The sequence below is a fragment of the Macaca thibetana genome, chromosome 14 (assembly GCF_024542745.1).
Source record: "Macaca thibetana thibetana isolate TM-01 chromosome 14, ASM2454274v1, whole genome shotgun sequence".
NCBI lineage: Eukaryota > Metazoa > Chordata > Mammalia > Primates > Cercopithecidae > Macaca > Macaca thibetana.
Window position 1 is genome coordinate 54,052,138 of NC_065591.1, and position 20,247 is coordinate 54,072,384.

General features: G+C 48.3%; 1 protein-coding gene across 3 annotated transcripts in view; it reads left to right on the forward strand.

Moving 5' to 3' along the window:
- GALNT18 (polypeptide N-acetylgalactosaminyltransferase 18) overlaps positions 1-20,247 on the forward strand; it is a 365,529-nt gene that overhangs the window by 202,157 nt on the left and 143,125 nt on the right. For all 3 annotated transcript variants that reach the window (XM_050757416.1, XM_050757417.1, XM_050757418.1), the window contains exon 3: positions 361-527. In XM_050757416.1, the coding sequence (XP_050613373.1) occupies positions 361-527 (167 nt within the window). The remainder of the gene's footprint in view (positions 1-360; positions 528-20,247) is intronic.

Sequence of the window (20,247 nt, forward strand, 5' to 3'; positions counted from 1 at the left end):
AATACTACAAATTGACTTTGGTTACATTTCCCATTCTACTGGATTTAGAAACATTAAGTCATTCTTCTAGTAAACAATCGGGGACTACCTGCCAGCTACCATGTGCTGTCCTAAGTGCTCATGGCATTACTGTTCAGCTGGCATAGTCACTGACAAATTCAACTCAGGTGTGGGGTGAACTGGTTTCAATGCTTGTGGGCCTTACTGCTGGACATTTAGGGCTCATCTTAAGTGCATCAAAGAAGGGGCCCTTGGAAGAATCTGGACTCCTGAGCCCTCCAGCAAAGCTGGAGCCAGGACACGGGGTGGGTCAGCTCCTGAGGTGACTAGCAAATCTAAGTGCTTGGCTATTCTTTGCAGGTGCCGTAACCTCTCGTTTCCTGACAGCCTGCCGGAGGTGAGCATCGTGTTCATCTTCGTCAATGAAGCACTTTCGGTGCTGCTGCGCTCCATCCACTCAGCCATCGAACGCACGCCCCCGCATCTGCTCAAGGAGATCATCCTGGTGGATGACAACAGCAGTAACGGTGAGTGTCAGAGCTTCCCAAGGCCCAAGCCCTGCTTCCTGGCTGACATCGAAGCCGATGGTTCAACATCGGGGTTCACATTTGCTCAAGGCTGTCTGTGGCTGCTTTTTCTCTGGAGTATAGATGAGAAATTCATGGTGGCCACTGCTTCGGAAGGTTCACTGCATCTGAGCACGGCCTCTGCATCCCAGAGGGGTCTGGTCCTTAGGCTTTTTCTCACTGGCTGCCTACTCTCCCCTCCCATATTCCAGTGCAATATGATAAGATAGAAGGCCCTGACCTCCTACCCTACCATGTACACAGTGAACATGTCCAGTGACTCTTTTCCATGATGCATCATTTCACCTAGTAGGGTTCCTCAGCCTCTGCCTGGAAGATTGTTCACTGGTGTTATGTTAGCAGTGGTGGTGGTGATGATGGTGCTGGTGGTGATGGAGGTTGTGGTGGTGGTGATGATGGGGATGGGAGTGGACATGTAACACAGTGACAGCAGCACACCTGTCAAATGTCTAGCCTCTTTGCTGGATCCCCTGTTCCCTGTTTCATCTGTCCTTAGCCAGGCCCTGGGTGGCCTGCAAACACCTCATTGAGGCCATGACATCACTAACTCTCTTTCTCCAGCACTACCAGCCACCTCTTCTCCCTGGTGCACATTTCTTGGTCTCTGGTTCTTTGCACCCCCATGTGCCATCATATACCATTCTAGACTTAAAGACCACATTTGGAGACAGCTGAAAAACCAGTGTTCTTGACAGGACCATTTATATGAATGTACTTCTGATAATGCATGATTTCTCAAAATAGACTTCTCGGTCGCTGTGTCACAGAAACACTGAGCTTGTGTTATCTTTTGAGCTTTCTCTGGTGTCAGGTAGTAAATTTCCTAGTGAATCAGTTGCTGTAATGAGAAGTTCAGATGGGCAATTTGTGATTTGTTATCAATTAAAGCTGAAACACATTGGATAATTGAAACGTATTTAATCTGAGAAAGCGAATCTTCATTTTCATTTTATCATCATATGGTAAGAAGCGTGGGAGCAGTGCTGTGAGGGGATTTTAGAAATTTCTGAAGGGCACTGCTGGAGAATCATTTGATTCTCATTGTTCTGTGGACATGAAGAAAGGAAAAGGCATCAAGGATGCAAACAGGCAACATAGTCTTAAAGGTAATTGTGTATCATGAGGGAGACAGGAAGGGCTCAGCTCCTGTCTCTGATGGCTGCCTACCATCATCTAGCCTGGGACCCAAAAAACTAAGGCCTAAGAAAACTCCCATCCCCTAGTGACTAACGCCAGACAGCCTGACTAGCCTGCCCCACACACTCTATCCCTGGACTTCACCTCGGCCTGCTGATCCTCCTCACGTCTTACATTGTAAGGAGGCACAGCATGGAAGAACCAGCATTCGAGGATGAAAACATCCCCCAAGCAAGAGGCACAACTTCTCACATAACAAGAGAGAAGAGAATGGAGCACTAGGAGGAAGAAATCTCAGAGCCTTTCATTTCTTCCCTATGGTGAGAACCTTATCATGTCCTTAAGGATACCATTTGGACTATAAGCCATATGGAAAAGGCTGATATTGAGTTTGAGAAATTTAGATAAGGAAAGTGAATCAGATATAGAGGATTTCCTATTTGAACTTAAAGAGTTTGAACTTTATTTTGTAAATGGCAATAACTGTCTAAAGCTTTTGGTCAGAGGAATGACGGGGTCAGAGCTGGGCAATGGAGGAATTTGGGCATGCGTTATGATATTGGCTGGGGCATCTTGAAGAAGGGAAATGGATGAGAAGGCTATTGCAGCAGTAGAGAGAAGTCAAGAGGCCTGAAGTCAGGGACAAGTTATGGGCCTGAGAGGTATTATGAAGGAAAAATCTGTTGGACCATTTGACTGAGAAGCCATGGGCAGGCAGGCCAACAGCGGGGAGGTCAATGACAGCTCAGAGTTTCAAGCCAGGGTGATTTAGAGGGTGGCGGTGCATTGCCCCAGAAGAGGCAGGCAGCAGGAGCAATGCCCTGGTGCAGTAGTCCATCATCAGGGATGCAGATGAGCAGCACCCAAGAACTTTCAAAACCAAAGCTCTAGAGCGTTGTGGTGATGGTTCAGTAAACTATCTTGATTGTGGTATTGGTTACACAAAGCTGTACTTGTCATCACAACTGCATCAAGCTATATATGCACACCCAAACCAGTGCCTGCCTGTATAAGGAGAAAGCTGAACAAGCTCTGTGGATTGTAGCCGTGTCAGTGGCCTGGTTTTGATATTGTGCTGTGGTTGTGTACAACGTTACCATTGGGGAATACTGGGTGAGGAGCACATGAAAACTTCTTGTACAATTTTGTGAATCTATAATTACTTCAAAATATTAAGTTAAAACAAACAGCTCTTCTAGGAGATTCTAATTCAGTGAGTTCGAAGAGGGTTCTAGACATCGCTGTTTTAAAAAGCATTCTTTTTTTTAATTTTGATTTTTTTTGAGATAGGGTCTTGCTCTGTTGCCCACTCTGGAATGCAGTGGCACGATCACAGCTCACTGCAGCCTCGACCTCCTAGGCTCAAGCAATCCTCCCACCTTAGCCTCCCGAGTAGCTAGGACTACAGTTGCATCCACCATCCCTGGCTAATGTTTTGTAATTTTTGTAGAGATGAAGTCTCACTATGTTGGGCAGGCAGGTCTCAAACTCCTGGACTCAAGCAATCCTCCTGCCTCGCCCTCCCAAATGTTGGGATTACAGGCATGAGCCACTGAGACTGGCCTTAGAAAGCATTCCTAATGATTCACAGGTCTGTTAGAGAAGCTTTAGTTTCAGGAATAACATGTGGCTTCACTTTTGAACGTATTCGGTGTCCAGTGCATAGTGTTAAGAGCCAGAGCTCTGGATTAAAGCCTGAAGTCATAGATTCTGGAACCCTCTCCACCATGGATGATAAGTGACCATGGAAAAGTCCCTCAGCCTCTCAGAGTCTGTTTCTCTCTCTCTGGAAAATGCAGTTGATAAATCCTCCTTTGCTTGCCTCGCCTGCCTGCAGTGGTCACATCATGTGTGACTGTGAATTGATCCCTGTCACTATTACCCTCCCTGAGTTCTAACCCATTTCCAGGAGGCAGGCACATAAGCCAGCAAACTGCGTGGCAGGAGCCCCAGAGGGGAAATGTGGGAACACGGATTTGGAGTCTCATGCGTGGAGTACTTAAAGCCATTGACTGGAAGGAGAGGAAGTCAAAAGGGAAGTGGAAAGAACAGGAAGTTAGAAGCTTGAGAGAATACTGAGGGTAAGATATGTAGGCGTCGGGAGGAAGAGCGTTAGCAGGTGAGAGAGGAGGAACGCTCGGGAGAATCTGGAAGACAGCACAGTCTCTGTGGACAGAGAGAATTTCAGGAATAAGAGAACTGTCTATTCACACAACCCCACAGACAGGTGGAAGGATGAGGAACCTGAGCAGAAGCCACTGAGTGTGGAAGGGATAGACCTGGGAAACCTCAGCGAGAAGCTTTAGTGGAATGTTGGAGATGGGGGCTGTCGAAGCCAGATGAAGATAAAGAGCAGGCAGTGAGGGAAGATTTTTCCTCGAGGATTCTTGACTGTAGAGGAGAATCACAAGCTCAGGCAGGAACTGGAGCAATGTTTTCCAAAAATAAAAATTAAAAATTACCATCTTCTACAGTAAGAAATAAAGTTACATCATGACCCAGGATGACACACCCACTCACACCCATACACACACGATGGGAACATGACTTTTAAGAAACAATGCTTACCCTTGTAATGTGCCAAGCACTCTGCTATTTTCTATTATATTATGTTCTGTTCTGTTCAATTCTATTGTATTTTATTGTGTTCTAGTTCTCTTTTCTTAAATGTAGGTTGTTCTCAAGACCCTGAGTGCATATTAGAATCACTTGGAGGGCTTTTAAGACATTCAGGGCCCAGGTTTTACCTCTAGTGATTTAATGGGTCTGGGGAGGTGGGCACCTGAGGCCAGGGTTTGGAGCAGGGCCTCTGAGGAGGAAGATGGGATCCAGGGCACAGAAGCAAGGATTGCCTCTGAAAATAAAGGAGTCGTCTTTCTCCTGCCCTGTGAGGGAACAGGGAGGCAGCAGGAGGTAACATGGCTGTGGTGATGGGTGCCTAGAGTCAAGCATAGCAGCAGGCTCAGTGCCTGATGGCCGACAGGGCCAGAGTGGAGGCCGGACATGATGGGAAGGGGCCTGGCCCTGGCTAGAGTTCCCATGTGGAATGGGACAGGGAGGTAACCAGGAATGGGGCTCCTTGACCCCGGGCTGAGCTGAACTCACAAAAGGGGAAGAAGAGACATTAGAGTGAGCTCCTGGAGGAAGTGGCGGCTCTCTGGCCTTAGGACATGGCTAAAGGCCCCTCGGACCTCAGCCTGACTTGGAGGAAAGCAGCTGTGGCCAGACCCTGTGCAGGCTTCATGTTGGGGGCTGCTTCTCTTGGCCATCTCATTCCGCGCAAGACTTTCATGTTTTTCAAATCAGGCCAACTCCGCTCGGTTCAACTAACGTTTCTGTAGTACCAGCCTGGGCCAAGGGAAGGAAGGGGGTGACGGATCAGACCTAGTCTCTGCCATGAGGAGTTCGGCAGATAAGTCTAAAGTGGGGATGAAATGTTCTAAGACTTGGTTTCCAGGCTCGGTTCTGCTGCTTTCTGGCCGTGGGTCTCTGGGCTTAGGTTTTCTTCTGTGCCGCGATGGGACATCAGGCCCTGCCTTGCCTGTCTGCCTCACAGAGGCACTGGGGATAAGGTGAGGGAATCGGAGTGAAAGTTCTGTGTGAGCTTCTGGGTGCCAAGGGTGACTTAAAATGACAGTGATAATAATAACAACAGTAACAATAATCATGATAACAGCTGACAAGTAGCCACTGTTGAAAGACAGCTGTTTTGATGGGAAGAGGGCAGAATTTGGCATTCAGCCAGCTTTTCCGTTCCAGCTCTTTCTGACTTCGTGCTAGCTGTGTGTTCTTAACCTCTGCGAACCCTATTTTCCTTATCTGTAAAATTGAGATGTATAATTCCTACCTCAGGGGTTGTTGGGAGGCTTGAATGAGATAACATGATGGAAGGGATGTTGGTGTTTAAAACTAAATTACGCAGCCGTGCAGAGCCATCCGAATGTCTTCCTTACTAAACCTTCCTTCCCAGGTTTCTATTACTAGTTCCGTGCATGCTGGCGTCTCGTGTCTCCCCAAGCTCTCTTCGGCCACACCTTTGCTTTGGGTCAGGCCTGTGCTTCCTCAAACACAGGAACAGGGCAGTCAATCACTGCTTTCTTCTTCCAAGCCTCTCTAGACCTTTAGCTCTCACTCAGAAGCTAGGGACTGAAGGCTCTGTAAGTGGCCGTTATGTAGGAGCGTGAATCCCTGTTCTCTGTCTCCTTAGCAACTTCCTCAACAAGCTCCACTTTTTCAGGGGCTGGCTCCGATCTATCACGCTGTCACTCTGCTGCAGCAGTCTCAAACTTTAGCGTTTGAGCTTGGGTAAAAATATGGACATTTGGCAGTATGTGGTGGCTCATGCCTGTAATCCCAGCACTTTGGTAGGCCAAGGCAGGAGAATCACTTGAGCCCAGGCATTCAAGACCAGCTGGACAACATAGCAAGACCCCGTTTGTATATTACTAAATTTTTATTTTTTGAATAATGTGGAGGTTCATACCAGGCATGCCCTGGCCTCAGGACATTTGTACTTGCTGGTTTCTCCATCTGGAATGTTCTTTCTATTCCCTCCCCCCACCCTGCTCCATATCTGCACAACTTGCTCCTTTTCCTCTTTAGGCCTTTACTCAAATGCCTGCTTCTCACTAGGGCTGTCAGTGAATCACCCCATTTAAAGGACAGCCCTCCTCCGTGTCACTCCTCACCCCACCCCTTGTTTCTTTTCCTCTGTATCTCCAAATGCCATCTGACATACCATGCTCACTCATTTACTCTCCCCTAATTATTTGCACATTTCCCTCCCCCAGTGTGTAAGCTCCAAGAAGACAGGGGCATTTATTTTGCCCCGTGAAGCATCTCCAGCCCCTAGAATAGTGCCTGGTATTTGTAGTTGTTCAATAAATATGGATTTAATGAAATAATTTTGAATCTGTAGATCTGGGGCAAGGCCTGAAACCTGCATTTTAGCATAGCTGCAGGGCACTCTGATTCTTTGTGAGTCACTGTTCTAATTGTTGTCCTCCATCTGTGCTGCAACTGAGGAGCCCGGGACAGCTGCCTCCGCCTCAGCTCCCCCAGAGCTAGCCTCTGGCTGTGGGCACCACTGGGTGGAGTGTTTCTTCCTGGGCCAGGGTCCTTGGAGCTTCCCTGTTGTATCCCAGGGATATGGCATAAATGTAGGGTGGAGTGCAGAGGAGAAGGTAAGTTTCTCTTGCTGGTCTGAACTCACTTCCCATCCTCAGAGTCAGATGATCAACCCTGAGCCTCCCTGCATTACCCACCCTCTACAAGCATTCCTGACAGTAGTGGCCAGGCTCTGCCTGCTCTGCAGCTCGAAGGCCATGTTTCCCTCCCCTCCTCATCCTCCTTGTCAAATCAAGAAAATGGTGGGAGCACAGCTCTGAGCCTGCTGGTTTCAATTACCACACTTTTCAGCAAATCCCAGTGGACCAACGTCTTTAGCTGGGATTGCATGATTCAGCCTCTACAGACTTCCAGAGGGAGGGAAGCACCAGGATTTTCAGTCAATAGAGGCATCTCTGCCTTTGACTCTTGGCATTCATTGCTTCATTCTTTCAGTCCTTCAACAGGTTTTTGGTGGCCACGTGCTTTGCGCCGAGTGCCTGGCTAAGCACTCCGGGAGCTTGTTCATGTGGCACAGGTATCCCCGTGCCTGGCACAGAGCGAGTGCCCAGTGAGCGCAAACCCGCTCAGGCTCCCTCACCAGCTGTCCCAGCTGTTCCCTCGCCCCATCTCACAATTCAGCCACTTCCATTTCTGGGGGAAAAAAAAAAGTTTTCTTTGCTGTAGTCAATTTCTATTTCCTTTTTGAACTCATGTCCTCTTTTGATAAACATAAAAACCACATACCCTTCTTTTATGCCACTTGAAATTTCAAAATTAATTTGAATTTGTGATTAAAAGCACATCAAAGCAATGGTAATATCAAATATTCTTTTAAGAATCCCATGCCCTGGAGATGTCTGTCTGCTCTGGGTTGGCAGTGCCTCACCCAACCTGAATCCAGCCCGACACTTGTCTCCTGCTGCCGCTTTCAAGCAAGGCAATGGCTGCTTCCCAGCACTTCATGTGCTTGAAGGCTGGATCGAATCTTCTCTGTCTCCCAGGCCAGGGATCTCCTTTGTTCATTGACCCAGTCTTCACGCTGGTCACGTTTGCTAGAAACCTCCCATATCCGTTGCCAGGAGAAGGCATACAACTCAGCGGGCCTCAAGAGATGGGCAGAAGGAAACTGTCCCTCCTGACAACAGCGTCAGATGGGCAGAACCCAAGGTCAGCCAATTAATCCTAGCTGGCTCTTGGGAGGAAACTGCGGACGTACATTGGGCAGAAACCTGCCAGTGTGCCACTTCTTTGCATGGCAGAGCTGAGCTAGGGCCCCAGGTCTTCTGACTCCCACAGAAGACCACTTCCTCCAGCACAGGCAGTCTCATCGCTTTGTCCAGCGTGCACTTCTTCTTGCTTGTCTGCACTGTATGTGGATATGGTGGCCACAGCCAGCCCATCCTGGTTTGCTTCCTTTGCTGGGAATGAATGTCTTCCACTCCCCCACCCACTTTGCTTAGCTCCAGACTTCCAAAGTCAGCTTTGCTACCACTGTTTCCAGAAATTCCTCCATGGCTCTGCCCCCAGCACCACCCCAGCTGGATGAGGGGGTTGGCCTCAGTGCTCCCATGCACCCTGGCTCCTCCTTATCCTGCTGTATTTTACCTGGTTATTGACTCACTAAATTACAGTAAGTAGTTTAGGTCAGACTAGCCAAGGTGACCAGTGTGACAGGAACATGATCGTGGTCATCTCAAGACCCCAACAATAACTAGCCCAGTGTGCCACTCATCATAGTCACTCTATCAATTTTGTTGACAAAAGAATAGTCATGATCTCCCAGGGAAGTAGATGTGGTCACCATCACCATTTCATAGATGAGGCAGCTAAGTCTCAGAGAGTCTAAAAAGGAAAAAAGGGACCAGGCCCAAGGCCACATAGTCAGGAAGTGCTGGGACAGGAATTCACATCCAGGCCTGCTGGCCCTGGACCTCGTGTCTCCTCTACTCTCCTGCCCCTGGAAGCCTGGGAGGCATCAACATGGGCACCTCCTCTCTGGTTCTCTCCTGACAGCCAGCTCACCCCATTGCTTCTCAGGGAGGGCAGACCAGAGCCAGGATGACCGCCACATGCACTAAAATGGCAGGTCCAATGTAGGTGAGCCTCCTTGGCCCTCTCTTGGGTACAGTGATGGCTGGGGTCCTGCATCTACTTTGTTGGGGGCAGCAGGCAGGCTTGGCCAGGAAGGGTTCCCCAGGCTGGTTTTCAGGCTTCCAGCTAGGCACCACCCAGCTAGCTGCCTCTGGCCAGGGCTGGAGTTTGACCCCCACTTCTCTAGGCCTGATCCTGAGACTCAAGTGACCCCCAGTGCCCCTAGATAGAAAGAGTCCTGACCAGGCACCCCCAGCTCATTGAGCACTTCGTATGTGCCAGAGTTATTTTAAGTACTTCACATAAATTAGTGCCATACGATGGTGGTGTGGACCATTACCAATGTCACCTGATGTAACAAGGAGGCCGACACAGAGAAGTTAAGGAAATTGTCCAGAGTTACAGAGGTGCGATTTGACTGTCTGATTTCGGAGCCTACAGCCTTTACCATTAAACAGGCTGCTTGTCTCTGGTGCCCCATGGATCTCTGATTCCAAACAGCTTATTTGAATTTTGTCCTCATCCCTTTTCTCCATTCCCTCTGGAGAGAGAGCTGTTGGGCAGCAGGACCAGTGAGTTAGGAGACAGAAAGGGAACTTCAGAGAAGGGTGTGTCTGTGTCCTAGCCTCGAGCTTTGCCTGGAGATTTGCCTGGGGTTTCAGTAAGAAGGAGAGATGGGTTGCCTAGAGGCTTCCTGGCTTCTGTTGGGTGAGAGGTAGTTGAACAGTTGACAGCCGTGCTTTAGGTCACCTTGTGAGAGGGAGGCAGCTTCCTATTCCCTGTGAAATAGGGAGAAGTTGGCATGCCTGTGTGAGTGTGCATGTATGTGCATGTGTATGTCTTCACATCTTTTTACATGTATATGCAAGTACTCTGTTCATGTGTGCACACATACATGTTTCTTGTGTACGTGTGTATTGCATTACATGCATGTAACACATGGTTGTGTGTGTGCCTTGCATGCATATCCATGTGTTCATATTCATGCGTACAAGTGGGTATGTGCATGTGTGCACACATGTATGTGTTAATGCATCCATGTGAGCACTGTGTTCATGTGTATATTGTGTGTCTGTGAGCATGTTTGTGGGTGGATGCGGACCTGTGTGTGTGCACTTATGCAGTAGTGTGCGTGCATAAGCAGCATATGCAGCCACATAGGCACGTGGGCTTGTGTGTGCTTGTGTGAGCAGTGGTGTTTCAGTCCCCACTAACAATGAGTTGAGCCTCTTTAACCACCCACTGCTACCTGGAGCCACCTTCAAAATCCTGATGAATGACAAATAATTGCACAACTGTGAATCATTGTTATTTTTAATTGTGGTAAGAAAGTCAATGTAGTGATGAAATAGAATCAGAGCTCCCCGGATTGCCTGCCACCAGCTGCTGGGTCCTTCCCCACCCCCTGCAGAACCCCCATTATCCCTTGGCCCAGATCCTGCCTAATCATTGTTTAATGTTTCAAAGATTCTGTCCTACACAAGAGATAGTCATTCCAGGCTGTAAAACTACCAACAGCTTTGCATGCAGCTGGAATAATTGCAAAAGTTAAAAAAAAAAAAAACAGAGGAAAAGGATGGTCCAACAGTATTGTGCTTTATGGAGCTTAAAGAATCCCATATAGCTAATCAAATTACAACCAAGACTCAGGCAGCTTAAAGGTGTTTACACAGCAAGGCACATGGGCTGTCAGCCCATTCAGCCTAAGGCTCCTTGCCACTGCCCACCTCTATGGCTTTGACCAGTGCAATTAGGCTGGCTCACCCACAAGACTGGCAGCAAATACCCAGCAACCTTGGGGTGCACACTGCCCAGTACCACCTGAGTCCTGGGTTCTCTTATCATTGCCCCTTACTGCCTGGGGTTGCCTCTACTTGCCACATCCTATGCCAAGCCTGAGAGTTCCTCTTGGGCATGGCCACAGCTATGTCTCCTCTGGTGATGTCCAGTAGCACTTTCCCAAGCTCTTACTTATATGACTCTTGAGTTTCTGGCTACTCTGGGTATTGAACACCCATCTCTCCCTGTTGATTGAAGCCCTGACCCCAGGCCTGGGCCCTGCTTTGGCCAGTTTCTATGGAAGTAAAGTTTCTATGTATATAGACATATATATAGATACAGATATAGATATAGATATAGATATAGATATAGATATAGATATAGATATCTGACAGATTCAACTGATTTGACTGTGTCCATTTCTGAACCTACCTCTCAGCTGCCACACATGATTCTATGCCAGGGTACCCAGGCCAGGGGCACATAGGGGCTAAAATAAAGTCTGTGCTGTCTATTTGCTAAATCATGCATCCTGGTATGAGTCTGTCTCCAAAGTGCCTTTTCTAACTGGGTAGTCCGGAGAAGGCACCTTTTGGCCAAGTACATCAAGGTGCTGCGTGCTAGCAGCGTGGCCAGTCCCGACCTCTGCAGAGACTCTGCAGAGCAGTATCATTTCTTCCCAGTGGGTGGCCTTGACTTAACAGCGGTACAGCGGCCTGGGATGACTTCCCTGTACCTGCTGGCCAGCAACCCCAGCTTTCCTCAGCCTCTGAGTTGGTCCTGCATTTGGCCTGCCTCTGTTTCCTGTCAGTTTGCTGTTCTTTGGTGGAATGGAATCTTGCTCTGATGCCTGCCTCATCCCCTTAGCTGGGCTCCAGCTTCCCAGCTAACCTTGGTCAATCCTCTTCCTTGAGGGGCTAGACTCCGTTCCCTGTACCACCAAACTGGGGCCCTGCTCCCATGGTTTGATCTGCCTGGCTTCCTACATCATGGGGGCTGGGACTTCCCACTGCTAAGCTCCTCCTGAAATGAGCATCCTTAGTGATGCCTGGGTGTATAGGCTCTTGAGAAACATGCCTCTTTGTGGACCAGCCCCAGGACTCAGTCCGTTTCTGCAGCTCTAGTCCTGTATGTTGCCAGCCTCTTCTCTGCTCTCACCAGCCACTCTGCCGAGGTCCCAGCACGCTGCACTGCTGAAGCTGCCTGCGCCTGGCAGTGGTGTGGGGAGCTCATCACTCCTCTTGGCCCCTTTACCTGATACAGGAAACTATCTTAGAGAATCAGGAACTCCCCGGCATGCTACCCTGCTGACCAAAGACAGCACCTGGGAGGGCAAAGGGCCTTCCATCCTTTTGCTCATGAGCTCCATGTAGCAATCTACAGCAAGAGGGCTTTGTACCATTTTGCTTTACGGACTAGCCAAGGTGACCAGTTTTTGATAAAACTGGCAGGAATCAAATACAAAAAAAAAGGCCTTCTTCCCCTGATCAGCTGTGTGACCATCTGTCAACGGGGAAATCTGCAAAACTGGAGCTGAGTGTTGGGGGTGAACCAGGAGGGGTGTCTCTTGCCCTCTGAGGGGCCCTGTTGCCAGCCACTGGGATCAAGCTGTCCCTAGAAAGGGCCAGGGAGCATTACTGAGGGCCACAGTGCAGCCAGCAGGAAAAGTTTCCTTGTTCATTCTTGGCCCCCAGCCTATCTTTCTCAACAGCTTGAAAAGACAAACTCAGGTGCAGACAACAGGCACAGTTGAACACAGGGCACTCCTTGTATGCCAGGATCCTCCTTCTGCTTTCTTGAATAGTTAAAAAGTTCAAAACTCAAATGCTTCCTACTGATATTAAATCTTTGGAGTATGGAATACCTTCTGGTGAAATTGATTTCCTGAAAGGCTGCCCCAAACCACGCAGTGACCCAAGTGTCCTCCAGTAGCTTCAGAGTCTCAGTGCTCAGCAAAATGTGGAGCATGTGGATGAGAGTTAAGTGCTGTAGCCACCCCAGCTGCTGCGCATATCTGTCCTACATAATTATCTTTCAGAAGATGAGCACCTCATTGTTGAATGGTGAGGGCGGGAGGTGGTGCTACAGACAGCACTAGGAGTTGGCAAAGCTGGTGCAAATGACTGGGTCTGAGGGTCCCACAGCAGGTATTGGCTCACCTATGCTGCATAGCAACAGAAATCTGCTCTCTCCCGTGGTGACTGGGAAGCCAGTTTGGGTTGGGGATGTTTGTTTGTTCTGTTTTTTGCTTTTTCTTCTTTCAAAAATGAGAGCCCTAATCGACTCTCAGGAGACCTAAATTGGGAAACCAACTCAATTTTTTTCAGGAACGGTCTCTCCTCTCTGCTCAGGCCCACGGGGACTTGCACCCCTTCTGCTCTTACAGTCACGCATTCATTTAACAAATCGAGTACGAGGCCCAAGGCTCTGCAAGAGGGAGGCAGCCGGGAACCAGCTGTGGTTCCTGCCGTCAGAGAATGATAGCAGGCAAGTAGACAGGTGCTCCAGCCCTCATTTGGCACAGATGCAGACTGCCCAGGTTCTAGATGATTTTAGGAGCTCATGTCCCAAGAGCTCATGGCATAAATAGAATTTTAGGAAGGAGAGGCAAGGGCAGCCTGTGGCAGGGTGTTCCAGTTAGGCCTGGTCTTGGGGTGGCTGCCATGAGACAAATCCTGAGAATCATATTGACACAAAGATTCTTATTGCACTTGTATTTTTTATATTAAAGTTTGCATGGTTTCATTTTGTTTCATTTTGTTTCTTTTCTTTTTCTTTTTCTTTTTTTTTTTTTTTTGAGATGGGATTTGCTTTGTGGCCCAGGCTAGAGGGCAATGGCATGATCTCAGCTCACTGCAACCTCTGCCTCCCAGGTTCAAGTAATTCTCATGCCTCAGCCTCCTGAGTAGCTGGGATTACAGGCATGCACTACCATGCCTGGGTAATTTTTGTATTTTTAGTAGAGACGAGGTTTCGCCATGTTGGCCAGGCTGGTCTTGAATTCCTGACCTCAAGTGATCCACCCGCCTTCGCCTCCCAGAGTGCTGGAATTATAGACGTGAGTCACCGTGCCTGGCCAATTTGCATGGTTTCTAATAAAGGATTGAAACAGAAAAAAACACAAAACAAAGAAATGTCAGACTAGTGAGCAGGAAGGCTTTTTACCAGCAACTACTAACAGAAGGCTAGTTTTTCTGGATGGCCCCGTGGTTGACTCTGACCCCTTCTGTGCTGCTAGAGTAGAGGCTTGATTTGTAGCCAACCAGAGGGCATGGCCTGCGTGCAGAGATATGTGATTCTCTTTGTGTTTTCCATCCCTGGTCCCTATACTGTGACTTCCAGTGGCCTTCTCCAGTGGCTCAGGTGGTTCTCCACTGAACACCTGACCTACAACTGGGGTAGTGACCTGTTTCACTGTGTAGGTCCCTCCCACTCTAAGGGGCTTCCCTTAAGGGGCATTGGGCAATTTGGGGCAGGCAGCCCTAAAAACTAATCCAACATCCTCATTTGACTGGAGAGAAAACTGAGATCCAGAGAAGTTAAGTGAGTTTCCCAACATCACACACCTAGTTCATGGCAATGCCTAGAGACCATGGCAATGCCTGGTCCAGTGCTTTGCTAGCTAGACTCATTCATTCAACAGACATTCACAAAGTACATTCTCAAGTGTCAGCCATCACGCTCAGCACACCATTCTAAAGATGGATGAGAGAGAATTTCTGTCCCCAGTGAGCTAGTGGCCTAGTGCAGATGATAACACACAAATAAGCAAAGCACACAAAGCAAAGTGCTGAGTGCCATGAGTCACAGGTGAAGGGAAACTGTGCTGGAGAAGCCCAGAGGAGAGATCTCAGCCACTTTGGGAGGACTTCCTGGAAGAGTTGGCATTTGAGCTTGGCCTTGGGGATTGAATGGATTTGGGTAAATGGAGATAATGGTGCAAAAAGACAGAACCTGCCTTTGTTTTTGAATCTTCTTAATTGGGGAAGGAATCAACATGATAATTTACTAGGTACCTGCTGTGTTCCAAGCACTGTGCTAGGCATTTTTACATACAGCTTCTTTAATTTTTTCAGTACTTCTCCCCATCTTATAGATGAGGAAACTGAGATTCAGCAGTAACTTAATCCTAAATAGAGACAACTTGTTTGACTCCTTCTTCTCTCTTTCCTACAAATCCTGACCCAATGCTGTGTGCCCCATGAGGGCTCAGTAAATGACTCTGAGGACGGAATGGAGACAGAGACAGAAACATCGGGATAGAAGAGTTTTCAAAGTCATAGGGAAGGCAACACTCCTCTTCCTTAAACAATACATGGCTGAGCACAGAGCCATTTAGTATTTCTATTGTCAAAATACATGTCTTCCTCACGGATATATACACTCCATCTTCAGGCTGTTATATTAACCTAAATGAATACAGACAAGAGCTATTTGTTTTAGCTAAGCATCTTTCATGTGTTAGCTCATTTTGCCCTAAGGACATCCATAGGAGATAGATCTTAGTATTATTAATACCATGTTCATTTCACAGATGAGAACGCTGAGGCTCAGAGAAGCTGCAGGTTACACAGCTGGGAATGGCAGACCCAGCATTTGAGCCCTAGTTGGATCCAGCTGCAGAGCCTGAGTCCCTAACCTTGTTCTATGCTCAGGGGTCCTAAACTCAGTCGCCTAACAAGGCTAGACAGTGTGAATATGGGAGGTGGGCTGATGCAAGGCAATAAGGAGGGGTGGAAACTGTGGTGAACAAAAGAATGAGCCCAAGCTCTGCCAAGAGGGGCAGCCAGCACTGTCTCCAGCCTATTGCTGTCCTGCGGGACTGGCAAGTTTTCTCAAGTTGGAAATTCACACTTTTATGCTTGGTGGGCTGCCACATGGGCAGGTCAGATATAGCCCTAGTCTGTCTGTCTGCAGCTTCTGCCATATTGACTCCCACTGTGAGAAGCAGAAGCTTCTCTTGAAATGCTTTTTATCTCAGTCATCGCTGTTGAAAACCCCTCTTGCACTGTTTCCTCCTTTCTCTTCCTCTGCCTCATAATTGCCTGTTCTTCACATCTCAGAAAGCAGCCACTCCAGATAGGCTGAATTAACTACTTCTCTGTGCAGCTTTCCTTCATCATGCGCACAATTTTAGGGCATCATCATTGGCCATATGGTTTCATTCCACTGATTCAGGAAGGCCCGCTTCTGAGCTGAACAGCCCTTTCAGAAAAGCGCATGGTTTTGCAGTGGCAGTGTGGGTTCTGTCCCTGGGTTGTAGACTCAGATGCCATCCTGGGTGAGTCACTTCCCTGAATCTTGAGACATTGGAAGCAACTTGAATCAGGTTCCCTGGTTCAGGTCAGGAGTAGGAGTAGATGTGGCCAGTGCCTGAGAAAGCTGACCAGGCTGCAGAGGAGTCAGATAGAGCAAGGATCACTTAGGACAGCTTGTTAGTCAGGTGGGGCTCATCTTAGCAGGCCTCTCCCCAGGAACAAGCGCTGGGGGAAGGGACAGGACGGGATGGGACGGGACGGGGCAGGTGGCAGGGCTCAGTCCTACTCATGAGTTGGCTCAGGGTTTGGGCTGCTATCGTTTTGAGGTTCCATGGCTCGCCAGGCTGCCCTAGCTTTCCTAATTCCCTTCCCCCGTGTGGCTTCCTCTTCCTGCACTGTCTCTGACCCGCTACCCTGGGGGATGGTTGTGGAGTGTGTCTGTGGTGGCTGTGGTTGGTGTGGTGGCGGCTGCCATCTAGGAGTAAATAACCACAGCACGTCAGAGCTGAACAAGACCCAGGAATAGATCTTGGGCCCCATGCTTCTGTCATCCAGGGAAAGGTATGTGAGTTGGAGCTTTACAAAAGCAAATCTTTAAACCTTTCCTCACCTGATGAATTTGATGGGGTGATGGAAATAAATTAGAAATTAAGTAGGGGCTCAGAATTTACATGAGCTCCCTGCCAAATGGAAATTAAAAAGAGCATCTCCAGCAGGGTTAATGTTGAAGGTCAGGTGCCCAGCATCGTTGGCAGGGTGTCCCGACCCTGGTCTCGGGAGGAAATTGATGGAAGGATCCTGCTGATGAGATCGGGAGGTGCAGAGAGGGTTCTCCACCAGAGAGTGGGAAGGAATTAACTTGTCACCAAATGACACTCACTGATATGACAGAAAATTCCAGCAATGCAGGGAAGATTTTAATGCCAGGCTACCCAGTGGCAGCATTGACTCTCCACATTTCCCTAAGGAGCTTAGACATTGAAGAAAGGAATGTGTTTCTGTGCATTGGAGGAGGCCTCTGGCTAAGTTACAGGCCCGCTTCCTGTGGACTGTCTGTGAGCTTGTCTGTGTTGTCAAATTTCATTTGGCTTAAAAATAAGAACTAATGCAGAGAATCAAAGAAAACAAAGTTGTTTTCTGAGTGTTCCTGACCAGGGCTGCTTAAGCATGAGGCTGAGATATTGGCTGAAGTGATTTTATTTTCTCTGAAAAGAACATTCAAGGTTGCTGTTTAATCTTTCTGGAGTGAGTTCCCACAGTGTTAGGTGCCCAACTGCTGCCCTCTAGACCTGTGTACTCCATATTCCTATGACATGTGACTCCAACAGTGGACAGTGTTGCTGATTGCTGAATTCCTGAATTCTACTTGGCAGGAAAAACAAATCCCAGCCTCCTGCTTTGCAAATGAGATGGGTGGATGGATGCGTGGATGCATGGGTGGAGGGACACATAGGTGTGGGTGGGAGATAGATTCTGTATTTTCTATTCTATGTTGTAGGGTTTTTATGCCCGCTTTAGAGATGAAGGGACTGAGAATCAGAGGAGCTGAGTCACCAAAGTTCTCGCTGCAAGATGGTGGCCAAGCTAGGATTTGTACCCACATTTCCCAGCTCCAGGTTCAATATGGCTCTCCTCTCCTTTCTTATATTTCCCACTAGACTCCTTTTGTTTTTACTTATGTATTTCTTTAACTGCCTTGTACCTAGAGACAGACTCACATGAACTTGGAGGACCTACTTATACAAGTAGATGGCTAAAAGGACACATTGTTTTTTTCATTCAGCAACTATTTATTGATCACTGTGTGGGCAGAATTCTAAGTCATCACCCACCCTTCCCAGCCTTGATTCCTGGGAATTAGTGTATATTCACTTCTCTGAGTTATTCACGCAAATACTAATCTGAGTCCTGCTGTGAGGGGAATTGACTGATGTAATTAAGGTCCCCAATCAGTTGGTGAGGCCTGACCTAATCACATGAACCTTCGGAAGGCAGAGCATTCTCTAGCTGATGGCGGAAGGGGAAGTCACAGAGATGTACTCTGGTGGCCTGAGAGAAAGCAGAGACCCATGCTGTGAACTGCCCATGGGACAGGGTGACAAGGGCAGCCTCTTGTTGCTAAGAGCATTCCCCAGATGACAGCCAGCAGGAAAGCAGGGACCTCAGTCCTACAACTGCAAGGAAGGAAATTGTGCCAACAACCAGTCAACCTCAGAGAGGACCCTGAGCCCCAGTTGAGAACTACAGTGCTGGCCAACACCTTGATTTCAGCCCAGTGAAACCCTGAGCAGAGAATTCAGGCTCATTATATCTGGACTTCTGCCCTATAGAAACTAAGAGATAATAAATTTGTGTTGTTTCAAGCTGCTCAGTTTACAGTATTTTGTTATGCAGCAATAGAAAACTAATCCATCAACAACAGTATGCCAGGTCAGTGAGCTGTGTGCTGGGAATATGAGACTGACCTGGTCCTTGCTGTTACAGAGCTCCCAGCCTAGTGTGGGAGACAGACAAGAAACAAATGAAATTATTACAGGCCATAATAAATGCCTTAAAAGACATAAAAAGAATGGTATGAAATAAATCTAATGTGGGGCGGGGAGCATGCTTCAGGTTAGATGATTGGAGAAGGCCCCTCTGAGCTGAAAAGGGTGGAAGGAGAGAGCCATGTGAAGAGCATGGAAAAGTGTTCCAGGCAGAGGGAACAGCACATGCAAAGGCCCTGAGGCAGGAGGTGACATGGTCTCAGAGCCACAAAAAGTCCAATGTGGCTGGAGGATGGTAAGGAAGCAGGAGGATGGCTTGAAATGGTGTTGAAGAATTAGGTAGCAGCCTCGTCATGTAGGACCTTTTAGAATATTACTTTCAGTGCTTTCAACAAACAATATGCAAATGGGCATTTTTGAAGCTCTCTCTGGCTACTGTATAGTGAATAATTTGGGTATGGGTAAGAGTAGCCATAGGAAAATCATCTGGGAGGCTGTCGCGATGCTTCAGGCAAGGCATGATAGTGGTTCAGACTGTAATGGCTGTAGGGAGAGAAAGTGTGCATCTGAGATCTATTTGGACTTGCTGATGAATGTAGGGGGTGAAAGAAAGGAAAGAATGGAAGACAGCTCAGATTAGCTTGAGTGACGGGGCGAAGGACGGTGCAGTTTGCGGGACGGGCCAGACAGAATTAGAGGAAGAACAGGTTTGGCGAGTAAGATCCAGGGTGAAGTGCTGAACATACTTCACCTGTGAGACGGCCGGCCGAGGGAAGATCTTTGGCAGGCATTTGGATAGATGGCACTGCTGAACAGAGCAGATACCCAGGCCCTCAGAAGAGGTCAGGACAGGCTGAGCCTGGCTTCACTGCATAGCTAGCTCCACGGTCATCCTCTTGAAGAATGGTAGAATACCCTGGTTACAACACAGCAAGGCTTCAAAGAACCAGGGCCTGGACCCCTGGAGTAGTCAACTTCCCAGACTCCCTCTGCTCCATGCTGGGGCCCCGAGTGCAGCCACAGACCCAGAGCGGAGGCTTCTAGGAAGGAGTGGCTCTGAGCTGACACCTCAGCAAGTTACTTCAATTGTTCTGGACTAGTGGTAAGGTGCATTAAGCACCAAATTATATAAACCTGAAATTGCAGTCTAATGTTGTTAAGGGGCCTGAGGGAGCTGGAGAAGAATGAGCGTGAATAAGGAATCGTCCATAGGATGATCAAATCCCTGATTAAAATCACCTCCCTAGATCAAATGGCCTCCAGAGAAAGTAGAGAGTGCCTCTGAATCCTAATGGAGCATCTGCACCTCTGGAGGGATGTTTGGCCAGACTATTGCTTCCTCTCCAGGGCCACTCAGTGCAGAAGAGCTTCCCACCAGGGTCCTGACACGGGGCTCAGGCATGCAGAGCAGCCAGCTAAACAGGCCCTGAGCCACATGGTGCGGGGCTTGTTCCAGCTTCTCCAGCTTTGTCTTGGAGAGGCTGTTCCCCTAGAAGCAGACTCTGAGACACAGATTCAACTGCATGCAGTTTATTCAGGAAGTTCAAGATATGCCAGTGGGGTAGGGAGATAAGACAAGGAAGGGAAACCACCAATAAGAGCTGCCAGGCACCACTGTGGGAAGAGCTTAATCCTATGGGGATACTCTGGGAAATGTGTGAAAAATTCATGCCTTAGAATGATCCCCCATGAGAGTGGAGGGAGCTGGGGTATTTATCTGCTAGCTCCCTTCCGTCATTGGTTGAGAGTTGCTTTCTGGGGGTGTTAATTTCTAGTGCTTCAGCCTTCCACATGCTGGGG